Source organism: Natator depressus, chromosome 9 (assembly GCF_965152275.1).
Source record: "Natator depressus isolate rNatDep1 chromosome 9, rNatDep2.hap1, whole genome shotgun sequence".
NCBI classification, from domain to species: domain Eukaryota; kingdom Metazoa; phylum Chordata; order Testudines; family Cheloniidae; genus Natator; species Natator depressus.
Genome location: NC_134242.1, coordinates 7,865,518 through 7,888,595, shown reverse-complemented (window position 1 = coordinate 7,888,595; position 23,078 = coordinate 7,865,518). Strand labels below are relative to the sequence as shown.

Sequence of the window (23,078 nt, the reverse complement as noted above, 5' to 3'; positions counted from 1 at the left end):
CCATCCCCCAGCAGTGGGAGTATGGGAAGGTCATGACCAGGAAGCAGACGGCTCAGGTTCCCCCCAGTACAAACACACACACACACCCCAGTGTAATCACAAAGAGTTGCTGCTGCTTCTCATAGCCCTGGGTTGTGGCCGTTTCCAAACCTGAGCCTGTGGGACAAGGGAACAGATCTGCCCCTGCCACCCAGGGTCAGGCCAGGAGGCTCCAAAGCATTTCTGATTCAGCCCAACTGGTCTGGCAAAGCAGCAAAGCCCAGCCACAAGAGGGTAAAAGGGAGGGAAGGCAGAAGCACGGGGTCTCTATGGTAGAGGTCACCCAACCTATGCCAGTGTAAACCGAAGCACAGCCCAGGGCCAGCCTCACAGAGCAGCACCAGTGAGAAAGGGCCAGAGCCTCACCAGGCAGCCCCGGGAGCTGCTGAGGCTGATCTGTCAAGGGCTGCCGTAGCCCAGAGGGGTGTTGATTAATGCTATTGACTCGGCGCAGACCGCCGGCAGTTTCCATGGACTATCCTGCCAGGGTTTCCCACAGAGCTGACGGTGTGAGGCCTGGGTCAGCTCAAGCGCTGGGCTAGCAGGATGAAGAGATTCCCCTCCAGAGGCCGCACAGCACTGAGATGGGAGCTGATTGCACTAAAGGGGACGCTAACCTGCCTTCCTGAGAGCAGCCTGCCCCCTGCCCATCCCCCCCCACAAGGGCAAGGGGAGGAGGCCCACTCCCCCAGCCTCTTCCAAAGCCCATCCTGCCCTAGCCTTCAGCCTTTATCGACAGTCCCCTTTCCTGCCCGTTCTCTGTCCCCACAGTGACTTTTTAGCTGGAGGGGCTTAAAGCACGGTTCATGCCCACATTAGAGCAATGGTTAGTGACTCCTTGCTGGCTGCAAGCTCCAGCACACAGTCTGGCTCCTGGAAGTGATCAAGCGCAGGGTTAATTTACTGTGGGAATGGGTATGTCTGATCAGGCCACCTGTAAACCCAGTCCTCCCCCAAAGTGGGTATTCACCCACGAAAGCTCATGCTCCACTATGTCTGTTAGTCTATAAGGTGCCACAGGACTCTTTGCCGCTTTTACAGATCCAGACTAACACGGCTACCCCTCTGATGCTTCCCAAATCCTGTGGGTCCCACTCTGCACACACAAGACTCTCTCCCCCAGGCAAGGGCAGTGAGTTATATGGGCCCCTGGTGCCCATGCTCCAGGAATATTCAGGGCCCGGGGGCCCGGCTCCACCAATGTTTAGGGCTGGGTCTCTCCCCCGGCCCTGCCTGCCGCCCCCGCATGCCTGCCCCAGAGCATCTCCCAGCCTCACCTGCCACCCCCACGCAATTTAAAAGGGCTCAGCGGGCCCCAGTCACCACCACCAGCAGTGCAGCAGGGCAAAGGCGGCTTCCTGCCCAGCCTCGCTCCATGCCACTCCTGGAAGCGGCTGGAACAGCCCTATGGCCTGGGGTGGGGTGGGGTGGGGAGTCACCATGCACTGCACCCACCCTGAGCACTGATTCCGCAGCTCCCATTGGCTGGGAACTGCAGCCAATGGGAGCTGCGGGGGCGGTGCCTGTGGGCAGTGGCGCACAGACACTCTCTGGCCCTCCAGCCTAGGAGCCGTTGCTAGAGGGGTGTGCAGGTTGCTTTTGGGAGGCACCCAAAGTAAACACTGCACCCCTCACCCTCTCCCACACCCCAACCCCCTGCCCCAGCCCAGAGCCCGCACACAAACTCCCTCCCAGAGCCCGCCCCCCCATACCCACTCCTACACCCCAACCCCCTGTCCCAGCCCAGAGCACACACCCCACACACAAACTCCCTCCCAGAGCCTGCACCCCAAACCACGTCCTGAACCCAAACTCCTGCCCAGTGCCTGCACCGCTCCCCTACCCAAACTCCCTCCCAGAGTGTTAGGCAGGTGTTGGGCGGGGGGCAGGACTTGGACCCATTCTGGGCACCACCAAAAATTATACAAACCTGCTGCCCCTGCCCCCCACCCCCAGGAGTAAAATGTCTGGAGAAACCTGCCTTCTCCTCAGTATTAAGAAGGAGGAAACAACAGGGCCTCACCGCCCAGAGAGGCTGCCAACAGCTACGAGGTGCAAGATGGCTACTTTAGGGCTGCAGTTGCATGTCGCTGCTAAATTTAAAGGGCCAGCCTCCAAAAGGTACACTGGGGAAAAAGTTACTGTGCCCAGAGATTTAACTGGACAGGAAGATGCTGGCACTGTGCAGATCCCTGTTTTACCACATTGCAGGGCTGCTTATCTAGCTAGACCTGTCCCTATGCAGAGCATATCCTGGCAAAAACCAAGTATGTCCCCCTGTGAGGCCAGAAACTGTCTCCCATTTACTTCCAGCCCAGAGTGCCATCACCTGCCCTGGGTAGTATTGCTCAATGGCCAGTTAGTGGTGCTGGTATCACTCCCCCTGGACCCCCCATCCCAAGGCTTGCTGAGCTACCGAAAGGCAACAGTGAACAGTCACCTGCCCTCACATGCAGGATGCTGGGGCCAGCATCACATCAAGACATTTGACATTGCCAGGTGCCAGGGCATACCTCCCACCAGCGGGCTCCAGACAAAGAACATTCACGATAGGCCAGCAACACAGTCAGTTCATGTGTTTATTTGCACAGGGCCCGCTCTGAGGCGAGGCTTTGCCAAATGTTCTCTTTATAATGGCTTCAGAGATGGATGGGCTTGAAGCCAAGTGGTGCTGGGTACCCCCTGTGCTAATGGGGAGGGCCTCACCGGCTCAGGGTGCCAGTGAGCCACCCAGATCCCGCAGCTTTCTAGCTGCCAGCGTTGCAGCCGGTTGCTGCTGGAGAACCCTTCCCTTTGCCTCTGGATGTTCTAGGTGACACAGGAATCTAGCCCCAGCCTATCCCAATCCTCGCTAACACACCAAGGTCTTGAGCGGTTCGCTTTTCCCCTCCGATCCACCACACACTACCCAACCTCTTCACTCGCATCAGAGCTTATCCATTTTCCTACCTCTGGCCAGTCCCCGAGCAAAGGGGTCCAGTTTCCCAGCAGGCTGGTGGCAGATCAGTTCATGGGTCACCGGCGGAATGGAATTTGATGGAGTCACACTGGGTAACTAGCAGGCATCTGCACTGGGACCCTGTCAGCAAGGAAAGAGTCCGGCCCGGCCCAACCTGTGCCACTGAATTCTGTGGGTCAGGGCCTCAGCTGCTGTAAATCAGCATTGGGCCGCTGACCTCAATGGAGTAATGCTGATTTACACCTGCTAAGGAGTTGGCCCTCTGGGGCCTGTCGCTTTTGAGATGCCAAATAATTATTTAAAAAAATATAAATTCCATTGGCTGAAAGCCTGGCTTAATCTAAAGGCAGCTGGTGAGCTTTCAGCCCTCTTTAGTCACTCCCAGGCAGGGAGATGGAAGAATTAGGACAGCCAGCTTGAAGTGTTGTGTCTCTCTAGATGCTGAGATCGCGATTCTGGCCAGGGATACAATGACCCACAGGGAAGGAGCATCTCACAGGTGGCATAAGCCAGAGGAAGCCGCAAGTGACAGTCCCAGGAAGGGCTCGGTGATCCCAAATGGCTACTGTAGGCCCAGACAGAGGGGTTATGGGTTTTGCGGAAGGAATCCCATCATCCTAGGTGGCAAGGGGAGGGGCTCTAGAACAAACCTACCCCTTGTCTTTGGAGCAGGGGGTGTTTCTGGGGCCCCACGGGCTAGCTGCTCAGAGCACCCTCGGAGAGCACAGTGAGGCAGCCTGCTGGCTGCGGAAACCCAGCTGTGATGGCATCAAGGCCGTTGCTTGGCCTCCAACTGATGGGTGCAATTTTTAACCAGTTAACCCGACTGTGCCCCTCATTGGTTCCTGCCATAGTGGCCATGGCCTGGCCTTCGAGTGACCCTGCTCTCCCACCAGACAGCTGACCCATCTCACCCCACCCATCACCACAGCCAATGCCCAGCTCTCCGAGGACTCGCCCCTCACAGGGCTTTCTGTGCCCCGGGGCAGCGAGCGACGGTGGTTCTGACTCCCTGTATGTTTGCCTCCTCGTGGGGCTATCAGCCTCTGGTGACACAAGTGCCAGCTGCCAAAGAGCAAAGCCGTCCCTGGGCCCTGCCCAGCCCTGAAGGAAGCAGCTAGAACAGGCTTCTGCATTTGCACAGCCAGGCACCCCAGCTCAGCTGCTGCCGGCTCCCGTCACGTTCCCAGCTGCAGAGGCGTTCTCTAGCGGACAGGCGAGCTGGAGAGAGGCAGGCGCCCCAGCCAGCAGGAGTCCCCGCTTTTGGGGGACCGGGAGCCATTTGCGATTTCACAAGTTCAGTTATTCTGGCGCGTTCTCTGCAGGCGATGCTCTCTCCTGACACATGCAGTCTTACTCTAGTTCCTTCCCACCCACAGAGCCCTCCCAAAGAGCTAGAACACAAATCAGAGGCAGCCAAACCAGACAGCGGGAGGCCCAAGTGGTGGCAGGAACAGGGATGTTTGAGCCCAAAGAGGTGTAGTGCCAGCTCCTCCTCTGCTTTCGTTCCCCTGGGAATGGAAAGAGGGACCCATTCTCTCCGATCAATTAAAACCTCTTGAATTGCTTTGTTGAATGCTCTTTTTGCTTTTTAAATGCACTTTTTGCTGGGACATAATCCCACTTTGATCACCTTAGACACGCTCTGGATTTGCCCACACAATAGCTCCTTGGGGCAGGGACTCCCGTCATCATGTACACACAGCACCAAGCACAAAGGGACCCCAAGCCCTGATCATGCTCCACAGATGGTACCAAAATACAAACAACAACAGAGGCTGCATCAGTGCAAACTTACCCCAATTGCCTCACGACAGTGCTTGGACCCGGAGCTCCCTCTGCTAGAGGGGAGTTGGCTCTGCAGGGCTCATAGAGTCTAAGGCTGGAAAGGTCCAGTAAATTAAGTCTGACCTTCTGTACAACACAGGCCAGAGAATGTCAGCGTTACCCCTGTAACGATAAAGGGTTGCACCCAATATGAGGCACAAACCCATGACCTTGAGAGTACACATACTCTTCTGAATGATCTAGCCAGCCGCATTGAGCCCTTGGATTTGCTAACGATACCACCGATGATGCTGTAAATTAGACTCATGGAGTCTTCGATATAGCCAGCTCTTCACTTGGAACTGCACTGAGATCCCCCAAATCGCCCCGGTAAACTTTCAAGAGCGAATTGGTGGACTTCAGGAAAAACGGTTCCCCCCCAACCTCCCATGGCTTTCACGGTGACCCTGCCCATTCCGTATGGATTCTACACAAGCCTTGCAGACCACATGGGAAAGAACCAACCCAATTAACTTCAACTGCTCCCAAAGTGACAGCTGAAAAGTGAAGTGAATTTTCCACCCGTTCTATCCACACAGATAAATCTAGGTCAGGAGCAACATTAAAGATTTCATGCACACAAATTTTATGCAGAGCTAATATAAACACTGGGAAACATAATAGTTTTTCTCAGACACGTGTGGGTGGACAGGCACTAGTAGCCAATCCAGTGCCGCGGCTCCAACTCAACGGCTGCAGCATCTCCGAGGAGCTGAAAAGGTGTGCACGCACGAGGGAGCCAGCCAGATGACTAACAAGGAGAGTGCTGACATTTACAAGCTCCCACATATATGTGGCAAATGAGTCGGCTTCACAGATACAGCCCAAAGGCAGCGGGACTAATCAGTAGGCCTCCACCAGCCGAGGGAGAGCAACAAAAGGGTGAAAAAAGCCAACGCCACAGCAGGATAGGGTGGCATGAGGGCTCACTGGGGAGAACCTGGGACTGACCAAAGGCGGGGGGCGGGGGTCAGATCCACTTTAATATCAGGGTGTTGTTTGTGGGAAGGTTCCCATCAATGCAGAAGGGGCTGATGCACTTAAGGACTGAACTACCCTGGCAACCGGAATGGCTGCATGTGCCACACAATGACACTGAATGATGATCTACGGGCGAAGGGGCAACGTGGGGGCCAGGGAATACGCACAGGAGGATAGGGGTGGTTCTTAGCCTTGCCTACCCAGCCATGTTTGGGATGCTGTTGTGTGGGAGGTGCAGAGGCAGCCTTGGGAAGAGATGGGGAAGCCAGCAACTGACATGGTGGAAGTGGAATCTTCTTCCCAACCCAGGAGACAGGGGCCCATGCAAAGCGCTGCAAGGCCCAGGCTGACCAGACAAGGAGGGTGAATTCCCGTCCTAGCCGTGGAGCAAGCAGTTATGCCAGGGAACAGGGTGGGTTCGCCATGCTGGGGCACAGGGCAGAACTGAAGCAACACTGGGCAGAATTCACCCCTCCCGCAAAGAGGCAGCCAGCTGGACCAAGCAACTCTTGAGTCCTGAATCCCAGGGCCTGAGCCCCTGCTGACCTCAGCGGCCTGGCTTCTTCCAGCCCAGGAGCCGGCTTCACTCCAGCGACCAGTGCGTGACACCGAAGCAGTAGGTTGTCATGTCCCATCTGTCCCTGATTGTATATGGTATAACCAGCCTCTCCCCCTCCCCCACTATTTCTGGCCACATGCGTAGTAAAATAACACATAAAACATCCAAATTCAACAATTTAAGGGATAGCCCTCCCCTCCCCCAACCCCAGCAAGGCCACAGGTTCCCTTGCCCGGGGAGCTGCACAAGGAGCCTTTGAGCAGGGGAGGACCCAGCCGGGGTCACGCTGTGGGTGAGAGCTCCCCAGGGCACGGCTGACTGAGCAGGGAGCTGGGAATCCTGCCCCTTTCTCGCTGGCATAATGCTTCCTAATCATGCGAGGACAGAAGCTGGATTAGAGCGATTTGCTTGTGGCGAATGCTAAAATCCCTCCCTTTGCCTCTGCACTGCTGTGAAATCTACTTGAGAGCGTGCGAGGCCGGCTCCTCTCCCCGCATCCCCCCCAAAGATGGATGGAGGGAATTAATATGATTCAGGGATTCTCTGGCAGCTTCATTACCAGCCACAAAGACCAGCGACCTGGGGGGGGGGGGGGGGAAAGAGAGCCAAAGCACCACGCTCGTCCAGGAGCTGAGTCAACCTGAGCCTCCCCACACAAGTGCCCTTTGCCAGCTCTTCCCCGGTTCCGCCTGGCCTGCCCCTGGCTTCCTGCAGAACTGCAGCAGGTTTCGGGCGTTGCTCACATCCAGCCCCACGGAGCGTGCACACCGCAATGGACTGGCAGGGCTGCAGCAAGCTTCCCCAGCCCCCATGCCACCCCTCTCCCACTATGCTCTGCAGCCAGATGTGGGGCGCTCCCTGTGTCACCCCCACGGCTGCTGCTGGAGGAACAGGCTGCAGCCACCCTGCTATGGAGAGGTGGGGGGAGCAGAGTTGTAGACACAACAGCCCCCTAGGGCAGCCTGACCCCAGTGGCTGCTGGGAACTGCAGTCAACACAGGCCAGACCTTCAGGGGTGGGGGAGTCTGGGGTCCTGGGACAAGGGGGCCTTTGGGAACATAGCCATGTTCTGAAGCCTTGAGATCGACAGCACCAGGATGAGGGGCTGGTCTGGGCGACTAGAGAGAAACCAACTTTATTGAGCTGGCTGCAAAGCAACATTCCCTTTGGTCTCACGGCACCCAGGTGGCTGGAAGGATGGGCTGGGCTCCTGTCACCAGCCATAGGCAAGGCACTGGATTAGAGGAGTCCGCTGTCACCCAGCCCCATGAATCTGGCACTGGCAGCTGCAGCTGGCACTGGTTGGTTTAGGCCCCCAAGTTGGCTGGAGAACTCCTTGCTGCTACAACTGTGGCAGGCCCTTCCCACTCACAGCTCAATAGCACTGAGATAATCCTCGCTGTCCGAGGCCTGGAGGAAGCTGGGCGGGCAGGCGGGGCCGGGCGGCTCGTGGAGTCTCCGCCCCAGCGCCAGGTCGGCAGGGGACAGCTCCTGGCCCTTGCACATGACGTAGAGGAAGTAGTGGAAGTCAGTGCCGTAGGTGGAGTGGCGCAGGGACCAGCCGTAGGCGGGCTGGGCATAGTGGCGCTTGCGGAAGTGCGGCTGGGCGAAGGTGATGGAGATGAAACGGCCTCCCGGCCGCAAGACTCTGCTGACCTGAGAGGAAAAGGTTAAAGGGGACAGGGTCAAGGACCCCCCTGCACTGTGCCAGGCTCCCCTCCTGGGCGGGAACCTCTCCAAATCCAGGGAACACTTCACCCCCATCCCTGCCAGGGCATCCCTCCAACCTGTCGGCTGCTCCAGGAGTGTGCAGAAAACGGGTCACCTCCCATCTTGCTACAGATCTCAGGCTATGCAGGGAGGGGGCAGCTGATCCCCAGTTTCAGGGCATCTGCTGCTCACCACAGGGGTTTGGAAAGAATTTCCTCCACCCCTCCGGCAGCACAGTGCAGCTGGGCAGGAAAGGGTGAAGCAGCGGCCGGCCCCCACTGAAAGGAGGGGAAGGGATGTTACGGGATCTAGCAGATTCCAGCCTGCGCTGTCCTTGGCCCTCTTCCGCGGCCTACTCCCTGCTGCTGGAGCTGGCATTTGTCGCCATCAGCCCTGGCTCCTCCTGTTGCCAAGAGACCATGCTTGGCCTCCTCCACCTGCTCTGCACCCCTCCAGGGGTCTGACCCCCACCCTGCTCACACGGGGAAGGCTCACTGCAGGGATGACAATTTTACCCAACAGCACAAAGGCTGCAGCAGGAGCATTGGCCAGGCCTGGGGCTGCAGCTCCCACAGCCCCCAAACGAGAAAGCCCACTAGGGTCCCCAGGTGCAACTGCTACGAGAGGGCGGGGGAGCGGGGCGGTTTTCCTTTGTCTTTTCTCAGGACTCTTGTGCATGCCCAGCACAGACGAGGGTAGAGCTACCCCACCCCCACAGGTGGCAGGACCTCACGGTGCCACCCCTCCCTCCACAAGGTAACAGCTCCAGGATTCATGCTCCCCACCCAAGTGGCTGTTTGTGCAGAGTGCCCCCATCCCAGCCCCCCACTGTGCTTGCCACGCCAGAACGTCCCTGAGCTGCGCTCGAAAACACAGTGTCCAAGGTACGGGGTGTTTGAAGCAGAGAGGACTTGACCCTTTTAATCATCATTTTCTCCTCAGTGGAACTAAGCTCCTGCTAATAGGATGGAAAAGAACATCAATTTTCTTGCTTGGCTTTATCCAATGTCAAAGGCATTTACGGCCAGCGCCGGCGTGCTCAGCATGCTAACGGCGCTGCTTGGTATGAGCAGCCAGCGTTGGCGGCCTCCCTGCACTCTGCTGCACAGCTACTCCCAGCGCAGCCTGATGGGGAGGGCACGGCGCAGAGCCGGGAACTCCCCCGCACTCGGCTGCCTGGGTCCCTGACAGGTGGGGACCGACCGCCCTTCATCTCTCATGACTCACCCTTAGCCAAAGGGCTATAGCGCCAGGGAGCTGCTGCTGCAGTCCTGGCCGAATGCTGGCGGTGGGGAGGGGGCTCTGCAGCAGGCGGGCAGGGGAGGGACCACCCACGCAGGACGGATCTCTGTGGCAGGGTAAAAGATACTCCTTTAATCCTCCGGCAATACAGGGGCCGGTATCTCCCACGGACACCATCCATTTGTCCATCGTTTGATGCAGAGAGGAATCCACAGCTGGTGCCACTGGCAACGCAGGGGCTATTAGTCCGGAAAATGCAGTCGCTGGGCATCCTCTGATCAGAGAGGGAGGAGGTCGAAGTTGGGCCTTGGGAGATAGAGCTAACCAGGGCCCATCCAGGACGGCCACAGCATCGTAGGGCAGGAGAAGGGCCAGCCCTGGGCTTCCCAGGTTGGTGCTGACACAGATTGTGCAACCACATACAATAGCTTTGGGGACCATGCGATATTAAGCTGATGTGCCACTGTGGGCCAGGAACTGTATGCAACTCCAGGGGCAGGGTTCCCACAGCTCCTCCAGGAACGAAAAGATGGGGATGATTACGGTGAATCACTCAGGTTATAAACACCTGCAGAGAGGTCCGTTCCCCACCCTCCCCCTCCCCAAGACGGAGGCTGACATGTCCTGGTTCAAACTGGGTCTCCACAGAGCAACGGACAAGGAAAGAGCTTAGGAGATAAATAGGCTGCATTTAAACTGACTCAGGGGCTTCGTTTTGATTCAGCAAACGGACAGGGACCGTCTGTCCTGAGGGAGCCCCAACCTCTGTGGAAGGGTTGGGGAGATTTTGACTTACCAGGGCCCCATAAGATTGAGGGGTGACCTCGCCCAAGCGTCAGCCCATGGCAAAGCACTTTCATTGGTTTTAGGAGGTTTTCTCTGTACTGCTTTTACCGTAAGAATAAAGGTGCTTGCTCAGAAGAGCTGGGGGTAACTTGTAACTGCTGGCAGTACACTGCTCATAGCCCTGGGAGAGGAAGCAAGCCCAGTGTGACGCAGCAGGGAGGGGGGAGTGTTGACCTGGAAATGTGGCAGGGGAGTTTCACTGGGGATGGGAGACCTGAGAGTCTGTCACCTGAGCCAGGAGGGGGAGGGGTAGGTAACACCTCTGCCCAGGAATGTGGACAGAGGCTGCAGGAGAGAGCCTGCTGGAGGGCGGGGGGGGTTAGTTTCAGGTTGGTGCTGGGTGGTGGAACGCAGGGAACCCCAGGGCTGGGGTCTAAGCTCCCTGCTCCCCCAGAAGGACTTGATTGAGGGGTCCTGGTTGTACCCACAAGCTCCGTTTTAGACTGTATTCCTATTGTCCAATAAACCTTTGTTTTACTGGCTGGCTGAGAGTCACAGTGAATCCCAGGAAGAGGGGTGCAGGCCCCGGACTCCCCCACACTCCGTGACACCCAGGGATTGGCCTTTAGGCAGAGCAGCTTGCTGGGGACGGTGTACAGCACAGAGCTGTGCAGCCTTAAACCCCTGCCCCCCGAAGGGAGTGGAACACAGGTCCCTGCCTGTCACTGTCAGGGAACAAAGGTCCAGAGACAGCTGACGACTGGAGACGTGGCTGGGAATTCCTGGAGAAGACCAAGGAGGGTGGGGGCAGAGGGGAATACTGGTGCAGTTACCCTGAAACCCATGACAGGTGCTCCTGGCCAGCACAGTCATTGGCTCCAGCAACACAAGTGAGCACTCTGGTCCGCTCGCTCAGCCACAGTGGCCTTCCCTAGCACTCTGGCGCAGGCACCTGCCCCCAGGAAAGCCTGGAGCCCCCCAGCTCTACACTTGCCCAGCGCTCTGAACCTCAAAGGCTTAAACAGACATCAGCCCCCCCTCCCCGAGGGTCCCCTCCGCTGGGCCGAGCGAGGAGGCCAGGCTGCATGACTTGGGGTTGATGGGGCACGCAAGCCCCGCTCTTTGCTATCCACATGGGGCAGAGGGAGGTTTTGCAGGGAGGTTATTTCTGCATCCTCCCCTTCAGTGTAAGCAGCTGCTCCTGTCTGATGTCCAGAGACCCAGCCCCTCACTCCTGAAGGAGGTTCTCTCTATGAATGGGAGGCCCCTCTCTGGGGCTAGCAGCCTCAGAACGAGGGCAAGTGGCGAGAGCCCCCATCATCTCTCAGAGGAGAGAGAGTCCCTAAACCAACACCCAGGACACAGACAGGATGCTACAGGGAGACACTGCTCCCCTGGCTGGCCTGCACCCAGCAGCCTGTTCCTCCTTCCCTGGGTGGGTTGGGCCAGGAAAAGCCCCAGTGCAGACAGTTGGACAGCGAGGAGCTGATGCTGGAGGCCTGCCCCACACATATAAGGCAGCAGATCACACACCCAGAGTGATCAGGCAAGAGCCCTCCCCCCTGCCCCTCCTTCCAGCAGCTGGGGAAGGGGAGGGGGCAATAGGATATTTAAATTACCTGCCCTAGATGGGCCCCAGAAGCAGAAAGGCACGAACGCCCACCCCAAGGGGCAGGGTCTGGGGCACTCGGTGGGGGAAAGGAGTCCGTGCACATAGTTAGGGCTCTGGAAGATCACGTATACATGAGCCACAGCGATGAACTCCCACCCCCTCCACACCAATCCCCCTTAGATGGGGGGCAGAAAGCCCCTGCCCCACACTGGGAAGATTCCAGCTGTGGGTAACAGGAGGCAAGGGGTGGTGCATGCATTGAAGTCAGGCCCTTTAGGACAGCTACACGTGCTCAGAACTATGCTGGAGAAGGTTCAGGGGCCTGAGCTCAATTCTCTGCCCTGGAGACCAGAAGGCTGTGTCCTTTGACTCACACTCAGTGCTGCATGGGGCAGCTCCAGGGACTCAGCAGGACCCCAAGTAGCCTTCACTGCCTCCTCCAAGAGAGCTGGAGTCAGGATTCTCGTTCCGCAGGAGGCTGGGATGGCTGCATAGACCACGTCCCTCCACAGGGAATGTCCCTACTCCAGGCACTGGGAGCCCTGAGCAGGAAGCCTGCCCTAGCAAGGCGTTCGCCATCCAGAACGCAGCCAGGATGAGGGGCCCAACTGGGGCAAAACCAGGACACGGCCCAGGAGCCACCTGGGCCTGAATGCACAGAGCTGGGGAGAATAACCAGACACCGGAAGAACTAATCACAGCCCTTTGTGCCTCCATTTCACCGCCCAGGGGGAGCTGGGCCTGCCGGTCCCAAGGGTTCCTGTTTTGCAGGACGGCTGGAGCGCCAGGAGCCAGCCGCTTCTGATGTCACCCAGCCAGCACACAGTCACGCTCGGCCAGCAGCCACTGGACTGCCTGAGAGCCAGTGTGACCACGCCCCCAGACCCAGCTCAGACCCAGCTCTAGGGCTAGGAGAATCCGCCCCTTAAGCCACACCTGGGACCCCTGCTCCCAGACATGCCCCACCTAATTCTGCTCAGCGGAGGGTGGAAATGGAGCTGTGAAAGCCCCAATCTGCAGGGGCAGAGTTTCTGAGGCAGGTCTGGGTGCTGCTGGTCACTGCCACCAGTCTGGTTCTACCTCCACCCCCCAATTCCTGCTCTGTGGCAATGCCAGAGGGTTAGCAGGAGGAAGAATTGGTGTCAAAGGGGCTGCTCCCAGCTGACAGGGGTATGCAGGGCGCTGCAAGGTACATTACAGAGCTTAGCAGAGGAGACAGGAAGCAGGAGCAAGGACAGGAGCAGATCTGCAGGAGAACAGCCCCCACCTGGGTCAGGACTCTCACCCCATATCGCTGCCATGGGCCAGCCCCCCAACCCAGGGGGAATTAGCGTGAAAAACAGAGGATGCACCAGCCCCCCCACCCCCAGGCAGTAGCCTGTCCTCAGCAGCTCCCCCAGCACCGCCGGCTGGGGCCAGCACCCCTGCCAGTCACTCAATCACAGGAGGTGGTAAGTTGGCCCGGAGGGTTTACAGCCACCAGGGCTCAGTGCAGAGAGCCGGGCTCTCCACTGAGCCAGTTGCCAGCCGCAGCGCAAAGGGAAGCAGCACCTCCAAAGGGTGGGGGAAGCAGCCCCCTGCCCAGGCTGGTGAACTGCCAAGCAGGGAGGAGGCCAGCCTGGACCTTCGCAGAGGAAATCACCACAAGGCCGAGCACACGGACCTGCGTGATCAGAGGGGCTGGCCTGGGATAGGGGAGTGGGTGAAAGGATGTCACAGCTGGGAAAATGGGGTATAACTGGGCGAGTGCTGGGATGAACTGGCGGGGGAGGCAGCTGGAGAGGAGAAGTGCAAAGGAAGAGGAAATCTGCAGAACACCCCCGTCCGCCAAGGGCTGGAGGGATGTCAGCCCACTGCTGGGACAGCCAAGCGCTCAGCATGGGGCAGGGCAACAGAGCACTGGGGGCTCCCAGCGGGGGACCAGGCACTGCTGACAGAGCAGTGACGACCAAGGAAAGGCGAGAGGATCTTAGAGGCAAAACTGCAGCCTGGCTCATGACACCAGAGGAACTACTCAGGGCTGCTGTGGGAGCCACCATGGATTCAAGGCTAAAAACCCCACCTCTCCATCTCCTACGCTGCTGTTAGAGCGACACCCGCCAGCCTGGACCACTTGCCCAGGCTTGAACCGGGGGCCTCTGGAGCGGAGAGCATGAGCTGCTGCAGCATGAGCCAAAGCTCCCTCGCTGGGGCTGTAACAGGCTCAGCTCCTCTGTGGAGCAGGCAGAAAGGGACGCAACACACACTCACCAGTGGGCCCTCCTCTCTTCAGAAGGCCCTTCCCGCGCCTCTGAGTCCCACAGCGGGTCAGCATCCAGCACTTTACACTGCAACTGCCAGACTCGATCAGCCCAGGGACCTGGCTAGTCTGTTCTTCTGCCTCCAAGAAGGGCATGAAACATCTGGCCCAGATCCCCCAATGCATTTAGGCACCAAACTTGCACTGAAATCTGTGGGAGTTTGGTGCCTAAATACCTTTGGGGACCTGGGCTGCTGCGCTTTCCCTGTTAAAATCCAGCAGCACCATGAACATTGACAGAGCTTCGGTCTGGTGAAAAATTCATTATCGTGGGCTCCCAGCGCCAGGCCAAAATCTTCCCCGCTCAGGCTGCTAAGGCGGTTTCCTCAGTACCCAGAGCTGCCTGGGGGGCAGGAGAGAGGGGTGGGGGGTCCCTGCTGAGAGCAGGCTGGTTGGGGAAGGAAGGGTCTGGGCCCATCACACACCAGGTGCGATCCGTCTCCTGCTGTGAAATCTCCAGTTAAGAGAGGCCTAATGGCTGTTGCTAAGAGACAGCTTCAAAGAACTTTATCCACCAGTACCTGCTGCGGAGGGGCTCTGGGGAGATGGGCACGGGAAGAAGCATCTGCTTCCAAGCGGCCCCCCGGCTCTCTCGCCATCCCCTACTAGCGCAGCAGGATCTGATCACTCCCTAGCACAACTCACAGGGGCCGCTGGGCACTCCAGCTACATGAGCTGTCCTCCCCCGGCACTGCCTCTGCCCCCCAATCCCAACCCAGAGCGCCCTCCCGCCTCTTCCAGCCCTGGGTCCCAGTGCCCCTTAATCTCTACCCACAGCCCCCCAGCTACTCCAGCCCTGGGCTCCCCACACACCCAGCTCTGCCAATTCTTCTCTCTCGTTTGATGTCTGTCCCCTCCTCCCATTCCCCCCGCGCAGCGGGGAGCTGGTGCCCCAGGGCTCCGAATGCAGGACCCAGGGTCCACAGATCTGCCACTAGCCAGGTGGCACTGCCATGGAGAGGCGTATGGGGTGATGGGCACAAGAGCCCCTGTGCACAGGCAGGGGAGGCATGAAACTCCACATGCACTGGTGAGCACCGGGGTCTGTACATGTTCACGTGTGCGTGCTCTGCTGTGTTTCATACACAGCCTTCCAAGTCACACCCATGCAGGTCTGGGCCCCTGCCCGCAGCTGTGGCCATGCATGTTCACGCAGCACCAGGGTGCCGTTTGGATGTGCACATGCACACATCCCCCATGGTCGCTGGGAAGGGCTGGGGCAGCCGCCCGTAATCTCGTTACAGCGAGAGCCCAGCGCTGCTCCCTAAGAGGATTGGAGCTGCCAGTTGGACAGTCATGAGAGAGATGCTGCTCAGACGCAAGTGGAGGTTGGCATAATACGGGTTTCCAGGTCATCAGTCCAGGCAGAGCAGCACCAGCCGGACCAACCGCATGGGGTCTGCCTAGAGGGAGGGCAGAGCCCCCTGGCCAGTACTTCAGTGTCCACAAATCCAACAGGCTGGGGAGAGGAGCAGAGGGATTCGGCTCCTTCCTCTCATAACAGGGAGGGAGGAGGAGGAAAGCAAACATGTAATGACAGTGCCAGGCCAGCCCTGCCTGCTGCCCTCCAGCCCTAAGCCCTTTCCCTAGGGCAAGAGAGATTGGGGGAGGGGGCGTAAATTGGGGAGGAGTTTGCAATGGGACATGGCTGTAAAAGGGCCAATGGGATTGGGGGCAGAGCATGCCCAGGCCAGCCGTGCAGGAGCAGAGAGGAGTCTGGCTCTCCCTACACAGCTGCAGGGAGAAGCCCCCTGTGCTGCTAAGCCCAGCTCTGCTCCCCACCCCAGAGATGTCCTGTCCCAGAGCAGGGCACACAAAGCCCCCGTCTCCAGCCACCCCACCTTGAACGTTGCTTCACCCGGTTCTAAGCCAGAGAGGCTGCAGGGACTGAGGTCGGAGTGAAGGTTACGAGAGCTTAACTTGATCGACTGACAGCTGCAGGCAGCACCACCAGCCCCAACCTCCACCCAGGCCTCTCTGGGAAGCCAGCATCGCTGCCAGCCGTGGTGAGAGTGGGAGCAGAGACGGGCACAGATCAGAGCACAGTTCAGCTGGCAGGGACCCATCGCCCACGTGACTTCCATTGCCCCTAGCACCAGGGGGCAGGCCCAGCCCCAGCCCCAGCCCCAGCCCCACGGCAAGTGGCCCAGGGCTGGTGGGGAAAGAGTCTGCAGGCAAGTGAAGGGTAAATGACAGAGGGCAAGAGGTTATTCGGCGCCAAAGGAGAAGCTAAAGCATCCAGCTGGACAGGAAGCCCCCTGGTTTGAGATAATCAGAGCAGACTGGACTGGAGCAAGAGAGCCTGCCCTGGGGAGAGGGACTAGGTGAGACCGCTGCTCCTGGCAACCGCCTGCCCACACACACTTCCCGTGATTCCCAGTGGGGTGGGCAGAGTTTGCAGGATCCTCTTGTCACAATCACAGAACTGGTTTGGGGCAGGCGAGGGGGCCACATGGTGTCCCTGGAAAACCCCTTTGCTGAGCAATAGGGATGCCCTAGGTCTTCTCTCCACCCACCCCGCACCTAGCCAGCATGCGGGTGACTGCTGCTGCCTCTAGGCCAGGTGGGGCAGGGAGCATCATGGGGGGGCAGGGGTCACCCCATCTCTCCAACCCCCTTAGCTGTCCTCCTCCTGAAGGACAGGAACCGCCCCCTCATAGAGCTCACCCCTAGGCCCCCCAGTTCTTGGCACCCTTCCCTTCTCTCCCGCTGCTCTCCACAGAACTAAACCCCCACCCCCATCTCTCCTACCCCACACACTCCAGCCCTGCTGAGCGGACACTGGGGGGAGAGGGCAGCCACCAGGGAGCCCCAGAGCTGCTCGTACCAGCCGCTTTACAGCCCAGCACCAAAACAGCAGCATCTGGGCAGGGAAGAGAACTAGCACCCACAGCTGCAGGGCCCTATGCTCTGAGCCACAGAGGGCAGCTGGGTCACAGCCAAGCTCTCAGTGGACAGGACCATGGGCAAACACGCAGGATCTTTGTCCTTATCCCCAGCCTTTGGGAGTCAGGGGCTGGGGGTCAGGATCCAGGGGCATTGGCAGAGCTGTGTTCACCTAGGGATCCCAGGCCTAGAGCAGCAAGGGGGCTGGGGGCAGTGGAAGGAAGCTCACAGGGCTCAAAGGGGTGATTGATTCTTTGTCTATTTGTGGCTGCGGCACATGGGAGTCAGCGGGGGGGGGGGGGAGGCCTTCCCCTGCCATGTCACGCACTGCGTGGTTAGCCACAGCCAGGCAGTGATTACACAGGGGAGAGCATGGGGCTGTTTCAAGCTTAGCAGAAGGCCAGGCTCTTTCCCAACCCCTCTGGCCCAGGGCAAGCCCCCAGGGGAGCCCAGGGCCTTGAGCAAGTTCCCCACGGAGGTAGCCTCACCGAGCAGGCCTGGACTTGGTGCAGAACGGGCAGGGGTGGGGAGATCCTGGCCTAGGAGGAACCCAGCTCCAGTTAGAGGGAGAGAGAGAGAGAGAAACCAGTGAAAGCAAAAGGCCAAGCAGAGGAGGAGAGCGGGTGCAGGATAGGAGGGGAAGGGACTTCCCATCCCAGTGGGCAGCACTGCCTGGGCCAGCGATCCCCAGTGCCCTGCCCTGGTGAGCTGAATCAGGTTCCTGCTGTTGCAGCCACATCACCCCATCGTGCCAATTAATAGCGGGCTGGAGGCATCACCCGTCCCCATGGTAACGCCACAGCCCAGTCAATACTGACAAGGGTTTCCACGGGCAACCGGGAGAACAAGCCAGGCAGATCTCCCTCTGCAAGGGGGTCCCCAGCTAACAAGATCGAAGTGCAGGAATCAAAGGGGGATGGGATGGGCTCTGGTTTCTAACACTTCCTGTTTCTGTGCCTAGTGCCCAGGTTCACTTGACTCGGGAGGCACCAGGAGAAAAAACCCAGGGAGCCCAATGGCAGTGAGCCTGCCTGGGGCAGGGATGCTCAGGGCCCAAACCCTCTTTCTGTCCCCTCAGCCTAGAGGGCCGTGATCACCCCCCCAAGAGCAATGTGGCACAGTCAAAACAGGAGGAACCCCACTCAGTCCCACGCCCAGGCCCAGGGCAAGGGAGAGGCCTTCCAAGCATTTTAGCCAGTCTGGTTCCAGAGGTCTCCATCAAAGGTCCCAACCCTTCCCTAGGGGATGATTCCTGGCTGGATCCACGCCCCTGTTGGGGAACGCTGGGGCTCCCAGCCCTTCACTGAATCGTCTACATTACAACAGCATGTGGGAAATGGTTTAAGAAAAAAAATGGAAGACTAAGACTTGGTCTACACTTAAAGCTTTAAGTGTGACCTAGTCATGTTGGTCAGGGGAGTGAAAAAGCCACAGCCCTGACTGCCGTAGCCATGCCAACCCAAACCCAGTGAAGATGCAGCCATATTGATAGAAGAATTAGCTAATGTCATTCAGGAAAGTAGTAGAATGTACACACACACACGCAGAAAAACTCCTGTCAGCGTACACTTGGTCTACACTAGGGGCCTCGCTTTACCCACTCACCCCCTATGGAGACCTGGTAGGGCTGAAAGAGTTAATCGTGGTAGGGAAGCGGCATGGCTGGGTTGTTGGTTCCAATGAACGATCAGAGATGGTCAAGGCATGAATGGAATTGCCTGGGAGAGTCAATAGAAGGCCAAGGACCAGACAGGAACTTCTAAGGACTGGCAGCTAGGGGAAGCAGGACATGCGAAACCGGCCTGACCGTAACTGGAAACGGAAGATGGAGGTGTTCAGAGCGGGCATAGGAACTGGCTACCAGTGAGGGAAAGATGAGATGCTGGATGCTTTGGGCTACAGAGACAGGCGACGCTGCAGCATGGTAAAGTTTACATGCATGTCTTTTCTGTCCTAACCTCAGGATCTTATTACCTGCTGTATTCCAGATTTTGGTGTGTTGTGAAAAAGCCATTCTGTGTCTCTGCAAAACATCTGTGCATTGCACGGCTGCCAAAGGGGAAACATCTTGCTGCACGATGAGACACCGGGGTGATTTAGCCAGAGCGCCAGTATTGGGGTAGTGAGGCCGCGGGGCTGACTTTCATAAGAAGTGCTGGCCGAGGGCCTATCGCTACACGGGCTACCCTCCCAGAAAGGTCAGAGGCACGCTAGCCCCATGGATCGGTGAGACATGCAGACGTCCCAACTGAGAGCAGGCACCCACGGTGCTGGGCGCTGCACAGACAGCGAGAGACCATTCCTGAGCCAGAGAACTTACAGCCTCACTGGACAAAGGGTGGGAGGGGAAGTGATTTGCCCAGGGTCAGATAGCAGGGCAGAGGTGGGAACAGAATCCAGGTCTCCGGAGCCCCAGTGCGATGCCCCCTATGCCAGACCTTCCCTGGGAGGAGATTCCACAGCCAGCTCCATCTTCCTAGCAGGCAGTTCCCCTGACACAACCGGAGCTGCCCTCTGGCTCTTGCTGCCCCAACAGGGCAGAGTGAAGCCAAGCACTCATCACCTGCACCAACAGAGGCAGGGACCTGCTGCTCCCATGGCCACTGCCAGCTTCCTAGGCAGCATTGGCCCGAACACAACATCAAAGGATGAGCCACTGAAACTATTTGCAGGCAACAGGCTCTGCAGCCACTTCACCATGGCAACCCTGATGAGTCATTGTACTGGGGAGGAACAGGGAAGAGGAATTTCACACCCTTAGCAGTCCTGAAAGAGCAGGCAGCCTTAACTCTTTCCAAGGAGCCAGTCCCAGCCCTGGTCCCAATCTGCAGCCCCCTCTGCCGTCCCAGCCCTGGGCTCCCCCCTCCCCAGCTCTGCCAGTGCCCCTCTGTGCCAATCTGCAGCCCCCTCTGCCATCCCTGCCCTGGGCTCCCAGCTCTTCTGAAGCCTCTCAACCTTGACCCACAGTTCCCCCGCCACGACCCGCTTTTGCCTTCCTGGTGTTGTCTTCAGAGCAGAGATGCCCATCCAGCAGTCTTGTGGACCAACATCCCTGCCCTGACAAAATCAGCCAGCTCTGAACGACCAGGCAAGGAACACAAGAGCATCTCCCCTCCACAACCTCAGGATACAGCCCCAGGGCAGAGCAAGACCATCAGTGGCCAGAGGTCTCTGGGCCAAACCAAGGACACTGCATTCACTCCAGTGTCTCACTGCTCAGCAGTTTCCAGGAGGGGGTGAATGGCTGGGATGTGCCCCGGTAGCTGGCGGAGATGCTGGTGGTGGAAGAGCTCCGTACGGAGAGCGTGGGTGGGGAGGAGTAACTAGCACCCCCTTTGGGGGAGAGGCAGCTCCCCTCAGACCCATAGATCAGAGCGTAGAGCTGAGCCAAGACCTGACCCCAGTGCTGCCTGGCTCCCACCTGGACAGGGGCCCAGGGATGGGCCAGGCCGACTCTACCCCTGGCTTTGGAGCAGTCAGGCAGCTGGGGCTGTTCTCCTGGGGGTGGCAGGGATGCTCAGTCCCAGCTCCATCACACATCCACATGGCATGTCCACCACGCCTGGCGGATACGAGTCTACATCCTGGCTGGGACCAAGTCTGGTCCCACCCTGCACCGACTGTCACAAGGGGATCAGAGCCTCTAACGACCTTTGAGTCCTGCCCACTCACCTCCTTTAGCACCTGGTCCAGCAGCGCCGTGGTCTCGGGTGACACATTCCAGGGGTCCATCTCCGCCACCATCATGGAATCCAGCGTGCCCTTCTCCAGAACCACGTCGAAGGTGCCGTCTGCGAAGGCCAAGTCCCGAGCATCCATCACCACCCACTGCAGGCCCTGGCACTGGGCGTAGCGGGCTTGCATGCCCGCGATGCACACCGGAGAGTAGTCAATGCTGGTGACATCCGTGTAGCCGAGCTGGAACAGGTCGGAGCTCAGGGCACTGTTTCCACAGCCTGCAAAAACGAGGATGGCCAGGTGAGAGCCAGCCAAGGCAGATGGGTCCATGAACTACAGGGGTGGCTCCGTGATGCCCAGCAGAGCCGTGGGTGTTTCGCAGCTGGGGAGTAGGAGCCAGCTGCCCCAGCCAGCTCAGTAGGCTGTTAAGTCTGGAACCTACAGAAGACTATTCAAATGTCAGTGTTAACTGCTTCAGTGCCAGTCATTTTAGCAGCAAGATCCAGCTAATGCACTGTCTGTGGATGCCGGGGCAGATCCGGAGGCAAAGGGGCTGCCATTTGCTGGGGTGCTGACCTAGGAGCTCAAGCCTTGGTCACACACAGTATCAAGTCCAGTGGGGGATGGGAGGTTGAGACTTTCCCACTGCCTCCTCCCAGCGGCTCCCCAACCCCCAGATTGGTGAGATAACACACATTCCCTGCCGCCCCCACACCTCTAGTAAGCTGGGGAGCATGAAGGAGACTGGCCTGACTGTCTGTCATCACAGCTAATCCAGCATACCCCAGCGATTTCCCTTCACTGCAGCTGGCACACAAAGCCCTCTCTGCAGCAAGCTCTGGGCCAGCCTCCTCACCCCACAGTGCACTGCGGAAGAGACAGAGCACTCAGACTGACGGGGCCCCAGCCCGGGGTCTGGGCCCAAACACTCAACAACCTGCTTCCAACCTGACTGGGGAAGCTGGATATCAAAAGTAGAAACCTCAATTTTTGTGGGGCTCACCAAAAAGGCCTGGTCTCCTCCAGTTCTGCTTTGCGATTCCAAGAGCAGTCAGTTCTGGGAGGGGGAGCGGTGGGGTGCAGCAGGGTCAAATTAACTTAGAGACAAAGCTCCACGTAATGAGCAGTTTGCAAATTCCATTTTAATGTCATGGGCGGGCAGACGTGCCCAGGCAGAGCAGCCAGAAGGACCCAAGACTCTGCTCCATCCCACAGGGCAACTGGGGACACAGATACCAGCCCTGCTGAACTCGGTTCTCCACGGGCAGCCTGGCCAGTTTCACCATGGACAGTGACGGGTTTACAATGGCTCCAGTGGCTCCATGGAGCCAGGCCCATGCTCAGAAGGGGCCCCGGCCTGCTCCACTTGCACCGCGCCCCAAGACCCCGCTGGCTTCCCCCGCTGGCTTCCCCCGCCGACCACTTGCTCCCCTCGGCCTGCCCGCCGGCTGAGGGTTCATCTCTGCCCCCTGGCTGGACCCCAGTGCGCCTCTGGCTCCAGGCAGTCTCTGCTTCCCACCACCTGTGGGGCCCCACCTGTCTCCCCAGAGCTGAGCCACCTGGGACTGGTGCAGAAGCCTGGCTAGTCTCGGCCAGGTGTGGGGGAAAAGAGCGTGAGGGGCTTGGCTGGGCCCCTCCAGGCAAGTGTGTCTTGAGGGAGCCCAGCCTGGCAGGCCCTGGCCTGCCTGATTGCACCACTCCCGAGGGGACAAGGGGACGGAGCGACTCCCAGCCCTGGCTACGCTGCCAACTCAGCCCGGCAGACACAGTCGCCTCCCAGCAAGGCTGGTGAGTGCGGCCAGGAGGCAGGGCTTGCAGGAGTGGGTCTGTGGGGAGTAGCGGGAAGTGCTGGGCTGGGAAGGGGCAGGGAGGATCTGTGTGTGTTTGGGCTCTAGGGAGTGGGGGTTCTGTGTGGGGGGTGCAGGCCAGTTGTGGTGGGGTTGTGATCGGGGGGCTCTGGGCAGGGGTGGTGTTGTGCAGGGCGCTGTGCATTTGTGGGTGGGTCTGGGGGGGGCTCTGGCCATAGGGAGTTGAGGGGTGTTGGGAGGGGGGAGGCTGTGTGGTGTGACGTGGGCCTGCCCCCGAGGGGAAGGGGCATGCTGGCAGCACAGGGCCGGGCAGGCCACTGTGCATCTGGCAATTGCCGGTTTGTAAATAGTGCCCTCGCATTGGGTGGAGCAGGGCCACCCCTGCCATGCCATGCCCATTGCCTCTGGCTGGCCCCTCGCTCCGGGGACTGACCTCCCCCCGCCATGCTCCATTGGTTCCCACAAAAATGGGGGGGGCCCCACAAAAGGTTAATCCGGCCCTGACCACGGACTAGAGGGGTTTGGTCAGGAACCCACCACCAGGGAAGAGGGAGCAAGATTCTGCCCTGCCCCACTCCGGGTCGGGCAGGTGAGAGACTCCAGTCTGGGATTTACCAGGGCCAGCCCATGTCAGAGTGGTCTGGGGCAGCGCACTCGGGGCAGCACAAACATCAGAACTGGATCCTCTGGTG

The 23,078-nt window shown here is 59.0% G+C and overlaps 1 protein-coding gene across 1 annotated transcript in view; it reads right to left on the bottom strand.

Moving 5' to 3' along the window:
* Positions 1-7,013: 7,013 nt before the first annotated feature.
* The window catches only part of EEF1AKMT4 (EEF1A lysine methyltransferase 4), a 30,406-nt gene continuing 14,341 nt past the window's right edge, over positions 7,014-23,078 (bottom strand). The window contains exons 2-3 of the mRNA XM_074963451.1: positions 20,573-20,856; positions 7,014-8,021 (exon numbers count right to left, since the gene is read on the bottom strand). Of these exons, the coding sequence (XP_074819552.1) occupies positions 7,734-8,021; positions 20,573-20,856 (572 nt within the window). The 3' untranslated portion in view covers positions 7,014-7,733. The remainder of the gene's footprint in view (positions 8,022-20,572; positions 20,857-23,078) is intronic.